General features: G+C 34.9%; 1 protein-coding gene across 4 annotated transcripts in view; it reads right to left on the reverse strand.

Annotated features, from left to right (window-relative positions):
• CCDC91 (coiled-coil domain containing 91) overlaps positions 1 to 9,457 on the reverse strand; it is a 329,701-nt gene that overhangs the window by 201,259 nt on the left and 118,985 nt on the right. For 3 of the 4 annotated variants that reach the window (XM_029954362.1, XM_029954358.1, XM_029954359.1), the window contains exons 4-6: positions 5,037 to 5,194; positions 3,901 to 4,104; positions 2,621 to 2,725 (exon numbers count right to left, since the gene is read on the reverse strand). In XM_029954362.1, coding sequence (XP_029810222.1) covers positions 2,621 to 2,725; positions 3,901 to 4,104; positions 5,037 to 5,194 — 467 coding nt within the window. Of the gene's footprint in view, positions 1 to 2,620; positions 2,726 to 3,900; positions 4,105 to 5,036; positions 5,195 to 7,850; positions 7,941 to 9,457 lie in introns of those variants that run through there. The other variant, XM_029954360.1, reaches the window with a different exon arrangement.

Genomic DNA, 9,457 nt, shown 5'->3' on the forward strand with positions numbered 1-9,457 from the left:
CAAAGAATATGTGAGGTCTTGGATCCTATCTCGGTATGTTTCTATTCTCAGACTGAAAAGCTTAAACCGAATTTGCAAAATGTCTCACTAAAGGGCCCAGAATAAGTCACTCAGTATAGGCAGAAAAAAACCACAGAGCTCTCCCAGTATTCAATACTACATCTTCCAATAAACACTGTAATTCCAAGTATGGGACTCGTAAGTGTGGCCGTACACAACATAACTATTGCATGGTCAAGGAAAGCATCCACAAGAAAGTAGCATTTGAGCAGGAATTTGAAGGAAGCTAGGGTTCAGTGAGAATGGTAAAAGTATAATTTTCAGGGGCGCCTGGGTGGCTCAGTCAGTTAAGCATCTGACTTCAGCTCAGGTCATGATTTTGTGGTTCATGGGTTTAAGCCCCACGTTGGGCTCTGTTCTGACAGCTAGCTCAGAGCCTGTTGTCTGTCTTCAGATTCTGTACTCCCTCTCTTTCTGACCCTCCCCTGCTCACGCTGTCTGTCTGTCTGTCTCTCTCTCTCTCAAAAATAAATAAAACATTAAAAAGTATAGTTTTCAAACAGTTAAAATGTGACTCATATAAATTGAACATATGCCAAAGATTTATTGTTCTCATTTATTAATAAATGAATAATTTATGTTAAGATTAACATCTGATGTTAAGACTGGTTCAAAGAGCATTTGAAGATGTGTGTGTACATATATATCATATGTATATCTCATATATATCATATATATTTCATATTTTCTATATGTATTCTGTATTTATATATTCCATATATTTCATATATATGCATATATATACATATATATGTATATACGTATATATATGTGTGTGTATATATATATATATATAGAGAGAGAGAGAGAGAGAGAGAGAGAGAGAAAAGATTTAAATAATAATGTGTTGGGATAAGAAAGAGTGTGACATTTGAGACAAAACTGGCCAATGTCCTACAGGGCAGTAAAGAGTATTTTTGAAGTTATCATTTCTAATGAAAGTTAATTACATCTCTTCTAGAAAAAAATTCAGTAACATGGAATATCAATATATCTGAGACTTCCAGTCAACAGTAAACAGTGAGTCAAAGAAAGTACATTCTCCAAAGTAATTCTAAATCTATTAAACAATATCCCCATAAGACACTGAAGGAACACAGCTCACTCTTTCCCTTATTTTCAAATTCTGCTTTTTTCTTTTTTTTAACAGATCTATGCAGATAGAAGAGCATTCTGGTCAGAAGACTGTGAATGAATCACAAACCATTTCCCTCCACTTACCACTCCAACAGCCAAGGAATGACCTCTCCAACACAGACTCACACATTCACCTGGACCTTATTAAGAAGTCTGGTGTAAGTAAATAGCTGGAAAAAATTGGAGAAGCCAGAAGATTTATATTGGAAGGAGACTGAGAATTGAGGTTGGGACATGATTTGATTTACATTTTTAAAAACATTACCTGCTGAAATAAAAACTCATTAACGAGAAGAGCAAGGGTACAGGCTAGAAGACCACTTAGGAGACCATTAAAATGATCCAGGCAAATAAACAACTAAATATATAGTTTGTCAAAAGAAAAAGTACTATGGAGAAAAACAAAACAGAGCATGAGAAGGTTGGTAGGGATGTCAGTATCATCTGGAAAGGTCTTCTCTGATAAGGTGGTATTTGCACAGAGATCTGAATGATATAAGAAACAAAACCATGCAAAAAATTAAGGGAAGAGTGTTCCAGACATAGGGATATGCCAGAATGACTGAGGAGAAAGAGGCAGGGAAAAGATGGGGGGCGGGGGGCGCAGATAACAGAATGCATTGCCTTGCAAACCATTTTAAGGACTTACTTGGCTTTTGATTTGGGTGAGATGAGAAGCCATGAAGGTTTCAGAGCAGAGAAAGGACATGATCAGCTTTAAGTATTAAACAGATCACAGTGCTGCAATGTGGAGAATGGTCTGTAAGTGGGCAATGACAGAAGCAAAAAGATTTGTCAGAAGAGCCGTTAGTATTCCAAGGAAGAGATAAGGATGGCTGAGAGTAGGCAGGTGGTAGTAGTGACCCCAATGACATATAGTCAAAACCTGGACATTGTGAAGGTAGAGCCAACATGTTCTGATAAAGGAACAGACATGGGGTAAATGTATCAGCACTAGCAATTGGAAATACAGAGCTACCATTTACAGAGATGGGGAAATAGTATAGAAGAAGTAAGTTTATTAAGAAAATTTGGGGAGAAGAAGAGGAGACATTGGTTACAACTTATGAAAAAGGTTAAATATCTCAGTTTCAAATTTATAGGATTCCAAACTCCTTCAATGTAATAATAATAAGAAAAATCAAAATATTAATTTTTTTTTCAGAAAATCAATTTCTAAGTCTTATCCATTAGAAACCATATCTTACACCAAATTGAGTCTCAACTAACACTTATGGCTTCTCACAGGTTCATACTTTTCAAAATGGCATTTATCATCAATTTCATGCATTGTTGGTCAATCTTTTACATATTTAAGCAAGCATCAGACCCTTCATAAATTATTTATTAAACACTTTTTGAAATTACACTACATACTTCAGCAAAAGGCATACATATTAAATTTTAAATTCACCGGGTTTACCTGAAGTTCTTTGTATCTATCTTGAAAAGAGATGGCCTCTTGCTCTTTTTCTTTAAGGAAATCTTTTTCTAAGACACTATGCTTTTCCAACAATGATTCCACATCCTAAAGAAAAATCCAAGCATAAATGTTATAATATTTTATAATGGCATACAATATATTCAGTTTTTTTTCAATGAACACAGCAGAAAACATTTGGTAAGGAAGGAACCCACAGAAGTATGGTTTAAAGTTCAACAATATTACAGATTGCATGCCCCCCTCTCATTTCCAGACCAGTATTAACATTGACAAAACACCAAAATTATTCACAGTAATAAATGAATAACAGCATCTAAACTAACTGTAATCAGCACAATCTCTACATATACTTTCTATAAATTTGCAAGTCTTTTTATAGATATATTTGTAGGAAAGAAATGAGAACATAAATAATTCACTAAAATATCTGTATATATCTAAATACTCTTGGCAAATATCCCACGATACATAACTTCCCACAGGGACAAGTCAAAGTTACAAACCTTCTAATCGTATGAGAAACATAATACATACAATATTACCTGTTTTCAAAGTAAATAAAAATCAAAGAAAAGCATTAGAGGAAAAAATATAGTAGATGTTCATATCTTTAACAGTACATATCCAAGACAATCAATTGCTTATAAAAGACTTTTCTAACTGATACACTCATAAAACTAACTTAAATCTACAGCCAAGAAGATAGCATCTTCTTCCACTCATGAGTTTTTTTTACATTTTTAAAAACAATTTTTTTCTTTTTTTAATCATAGTTTATTGTCAGATTGGTTTCCATATAACACCCAGTGCTTTTCCCCACAAGCGCCCTCCTCCATGGCCATCACCCTCCTCCTCCCTCCCCCTCCCCCTCCTTCTCCAGCCCTCAAGTCATTTTCAGTATTCAATAGTCTCTCAGGTTTTGCGTCCCTCTCTCGCCCCAACTCTCTTTCCCCCTTCCCCTCCCCATGGTCCTCCATTAGGTTTCTCCCGTTCTCCTGTTAGACCTATGAGTGCAGAGAAAGCGGGGGGGAGAGAGAGAGAACCTTAACCAGGCTCCACATTCAGCATGGAGCCCAATGCAGGGTTTGATCCCATGACCCTGAGATGATGGCCAGAGCCCAAATCAAGAGCTGGACACTCAACTAACTGAACCACCCAGGTGCCCCGACTCATGAGCTCTTCATCAGAGATTGGGACTATACCAAGTTTCAAGTCTTATACAATTCAAACACTTATTTTTTAGGCAAATGTAAATATACCTTTTTAATTCTCTGTTTTTCTTCTTCAGAAACTTTGAGTTTAATCTCCAGTCTTGAAATTTTCTGCTGAAGCTGTATGTTTGATACATTGGCTCCAAGGTCCTCAGAATCATCCACAAGGGCAATTGTTCCATTACTTTTCTCATCATTTAAACCCAATGGAAAAAGTGAGATATCCAGATGAGTGTGTGTTGATTGCTGAATCTAAACCACATTAAAAAAAAAAATACACAAGAGGGAAAAGTTTACACTGTACCAATAATGAAAACATCCAAAGGGCACCAGAAACCACATTTGGAAATTAAGTTGTAGCAAAGGTTCTGAAATTATTTCACCCTTTAAGTAAATCAACAGAAGACCTCAAACTGTTACAACAACCTGATTTTGCAGTTAAGAAATAAAACTCCTTCTAAACTTCAGAGTCTACAGCATTCATTATTTTGCAAGCAAAGCAGTAAAAAACTTAAAACGTTTTCTTATGCTTGAAAGCATACAATTAAGTATAAGCACACCTGATACTCACCAGTACTTAAATTTATACACACATCCAAAATCTGTATATATTTTACAATGTAAGTCAGAATTTGAAACTTATCAATAACTGCTACTTGACCATCACTCTCTAGTAAAGATAATAGGTGACTCAAGGTTGTGCACTGCACTTCGGAAATCAGGACTAACTGCAGCCTCTAACACAATGTCTGGATCAATAAATGTGTGAATGAATAAACCCCATGACTGCTGTCTTTCTGGTTTTTACTCTAAAATTAAAATGAACCTTCTAATATATAAAAACACAGCTTCCCTAAACAGAGAAAAATTTTTTTGTAATTATTGTTTTCTTCTGAAGTTCAAGATTTGAAATGCAAAGCTAAGCCGATTTTAACAAATGATATACTCAAACCTATATTCTGCTAACTATGGCTACATAAAATTCTTTGCAATTATGCCAAAAAACATATTAGTCAGTTTTTGGAATTCTAGATATTAGCCTCCAAGTTAAAATATGTGTAAAACTATTTCTTTCAAAAAAATAAGTAAATTAGAAAAATAAAGAAATCAGAAAAGCTTCATTTAAACCAGGAAGTGGATTTTTAAGTATGCAAACTTCTTTTTAAAAATACACTCGTCTTCACCTGTGCTTTAGGAACAGTTTGATTGACAATGTCGTCGTCTGTGTGTGTATTCTCTGGTGATGAAATGATGGACTCTGAAGAGAGGCAGCCAACTGAAGAAGAGCGGTCACGGTCCAGCGCAATCTCAGGAGAAGCCGGAGAAAGATGGACTCCAGATACTAGAGAATAAATAAATAAATAAATAAATAAGTAAAGGATTATCAAAGAGAAAGCAAATAGGTTTAAAGGAAGACAGAAAATAGAGGGCAGGGAAGAGAAAAGAGTAAGGGAAATAAAAGCAATGAGACCAAAAATGAAGATTCCATGACTATTCCTCAGGGACCATTATCTGAAATCTAAAACTAGTATTTCCAAAATTTACATGACATTTCCATGTGAGACCCAGGCAATTAAACAATTTAATAGTGTCTTAGTGTTTACATACTAATACACTTCCATAAGAAGTGCATTTCTGAGAGAAAGTACTCAAATATATTTCCCATCTATATTCAGTTAAGAAAAAGCATTCACATGCCTATTAGTGCCAGGCACAGATATTAGGCACTGAAAAGGTAATGGCAAGTCAGGTAACAGTGAGCATGACAGTTTATTAAAACAAACTGAGCTAAGGCGAAGAATAATTAGTTTAAAATAGCTAATGCAACTGCCTCTGTGTTAACTTCTTCTTTCCTAATAAGCAAAAGAACTTTCATATTAAAATCGATTTGAATTGTTTCTCTAAAAAGTAATGTTGAAATAAGTTTGTCAACAAACCATTATTAGATTGTGAGTAGACAAAGGCCATGAAAAGAAAGCTAACTGCCAAGATGAAATGAGACAAAAATACTGATAAGGATTAAATAAAAAGATTATATTACTTTATTTTCAAATGTTCTTCTACAAATTCAAAATATTTGCATTATGTGTTTTGAAGTTTAGGAAGAGTAACTAAATGAATTTTAACAGTAACCCACTTATACATTTTGACTTTCTAAATTATAAAGACCTATATTCTACACTGGCATCAGTGGCCACGTCAGTGAAGTTCTACCATAAATTCTAGAAGGCAGCTCACAACGGAAATTGCATTTTTCCCTGAGGAAAGACACTTATAAGGTCATTAGGTATTTAAAAGTTAAAGAATATATCTATTTCTGACTAGTACCCTATGGGATCATTCAATTATCTTATATATACTATGATTGTGTTGTAATACTTAATTTTTAAGATACTAGATAAGGGAGTCTACCTTGTGCCACACTCATTTCACTATTTTAACTAAAATACAGAAAACTAGAATTTCAATTCATGTTTGTACTTGATATATCTTTCTCAGAAATTTTTTTTGTAATCTTCATTATTCTGTATGCTAACAGATTTCCCTAAAATGTCAAAATAGTCTAGCTTCTAATTCTGAATTACAATTTGTAACAAAAAAATATCACTGATGAGTTTTTAAAGGCATGAAAACAAGTACTACAGTACAGTGAGAGGGAATCCAGCCTTGTGATTGGCTTTCCTTGGTTTTCTGGTCTATAAAACTGACAAAGAGGTGGGGATGTGGCTTAAACTGACTACAGCATGTAAAGCCCACAGCACTGTGCTAAATTATTTTCATTACTATTTCAAAGATCATTAAAATTTGTTTGACAATTATGTTTATTACTGGGCACAAAGGGTATGTGTGACTATGACCTTGGGTTCAAGAAACTTTTTTTTTTTTAAGGTGAGACTTAGGAACTTGTCTTTTTTTTTTTTTAATTGATTTTGAGAGAGACAGAGAAAGCACCGGTTGGGGGGCGAGGCCGGTGCAGAGAGAGAGAGAGAGAGAGAGAGAGAGATAAAGAGAATCCGAACCAGGCTCCATGCTACCAGCATGGAGTCCAACACAGGGCTCAAACTCAGGAAACTGTGAGATTAATGACCTGGGCCGAAACCAAGAGTTGGATTCAACCAAATGACTCACCCAGGAGCTCCCTATGTTCAAGAAACTCTTAAAAATATCATTCTGATCTAATACCTGATCATTTTAATATCTCTTTATGTCGCTCATATTTATAGCCATAATCTAAGACATCAAATTGTCCCCCAAGTTAAACACTCATTCTGTAACATGTCTTCAACTATCATATTAGGAAAAAATGAAGGAAAGGTGGGTAGAACAAAGGCAGAAAGTGAAGGAGGGAGAAAAGAAAGGAAAGAGATAAGTACAGGGAAGAGGAAAGGAGAAGCTGAGGGAGGAAAGGGGAAGAGGATCAGGGAGGAACCCTCAGCCTCACACTGTCCCCTAGCTACCGCCACCCTATATCACTCTTTCTCTTTATAACCAAATTTCTCGTCTCCAAATGATTTGTCTACATTTTTTTCTTCCTCCCCCAACCCTCATCACTCCACTGGATCCATCATTTAAGATAATAATTTTCCTTTCAGTTACTATTAAATTAAATGAACACTTCTTACTTGATCTTTCTTGAGTTCTCCAGAGCACTTGCTACCATGGTCCTCTCTGTTTCTGAACCTCCTTCCTTGGAACCTGCGATACCACTTTGTCCTAGATTTCTTCCTAACAGTTTGACTATTTTGTCCTTGTTTCCTTTTCAGGCTTTCTTTCTCCGTTGAATCTTAAGTTTCACTGTTCCCTAGACCCTCTGATCTTCCCAATGTCCACATTATTATTACCAGTTTCAAAACCTATTATTTAGATAATGTCCTATAAGCTAATAACATCTTAAGTTCACATGTCTCAGTACACACCACTGGCAGACCTCCAGATCCATATACTCACTCAACTACCAGACAGTTCCATTCAGCTATCTAGTAGTATGTCACACTTACCCATCATTTTATATAAACCTGCTCTGCTTCATGCTTTCCACCTTAGTACCTCAAAGAACTATCTGCCCAAGCCAGAAATGATACCATTAAGTGCCAACCTCATTCCAGTCACACTCTGCTACTAACAGTTCTAATTATGCCATACTGGTCAATACCTCTGTGACCTCACAATATACCACCTAAGTAAAAGCCATAGCTGTGGAGTAAAAAATAGATTCAAATTTAAGGCGCCTGGGTGGCTCAGTCAGTGAGCCACTTGGTTTCCACTCAGGTCATGAATTCGTGGTTCATGAGTTCAAGCCCTGCATTTCACTAACCTGACAGCGTCAAGCCTGCTTGGGATTCTCTCTCTTCCTCTCTTTCTGCCCCTACCTTACTCATGTCCTCTCATTCTCTCAAAATAAATAAACTTAAAAAAATAATTTAAAAAATTAAAGATAAATGGATTCAAATTTAAACAGTAACAATTTACTCATTGCACAGCCTTGGGCAAATTGTATAAACCCGTCTAAGCCAGTTTCTTCATCTGAAAATGGAGAAATAATATGTAGCTCAAAACAAAGCTATAATGCTTTAAATTAGATGATGTATATAAATCACTTCATTATACCAGATAGGTACATGGTAAATATTCAGTAAAAGGAAATGGTCATTGAAACTATCGTTTGTCAACATTTGAAACAAGTGTATCCAGGAATCTTTTCACCTGCTCCATCACCACCAAACCATAATACAACTTAAATGTCCCACTATCAACATATGACAGAATTTCTAAGAAATAATCATAATTAAAACACTATATATAATCTATGGGATACATTTAAAGCAATGATTAGAAAAAAAATCTATAGTACTAAACACTTCAAGCAATTAAAAAAATTTAACAAATTAAATGCTTAGCTCACAACTAAAATAGAAACAATAAAGAATTTAAAGGTAATGCATATATTGAAATAGATTAAGAAGAAAAGTAAATCTTATTAACAAAATCCCTGAATTTCTAAAAAAGAATAAAGTAGTAGTCAACTTATTAAAAATAAAAGGGGGAGAGGGGTGTCTGTAGTCAGTTAAGCATTGGACTTCAGCTCAGGTCATGATCTCACTACAGTCTGTAAGTTCAAGCCCTGCATCCGACTAGCTGCTATCAACACAAAGCCCACTTTGGATCCTCTGTCTCCCTCTCATTCTCTGCCCCTATTTCACTTTCTTTTGCACACTCTCTTTCTTTCAAAAATAAACACTTTAAAAAATTAAAAATAATAAAAGGAGGAAGGTACAAATATACAAATTAAATGACAAGGGGAAATAATTAAAGCAGAAGAATATTTTTAATAATAAAACTCCTCTGCAGGCTTCTAAGTAAGTAAATTTGAAAACCTAAATAAAATGAACAATTCTCCACAAAAATATAGCTTATAAAAGTTGTTCTGATTAGAGCTAGAAAAATAAACACTTAAAAATAGACCAACTTCTTTTGGAAAAAAATAAAGTTATCAGGCAACAACCTCACTGATAAAGCACTTCAAGAAAATTTCTATCAAAAATTCAAAAAATGAATAATCCTCCTACACTGTTGGTGGGAATGTAAACTGGAGGTTCCTCAAAAA

The sequence above is a fragment of the Suricata suricatta genome, chromosome 10, assembly GCF_006229205.1.
Source record: "Suricata suricatta isolate VVHF042 chromosome 10, meerkat_22Aug2017_6uvM2_HiC, whole genome shotgun sequence".
Lineage (NCBI taxonomy): Eukaryota > Metazoa > Chordata > Mammalia > Carnivora > Herpestidae > Suricata > Suricata suricatta.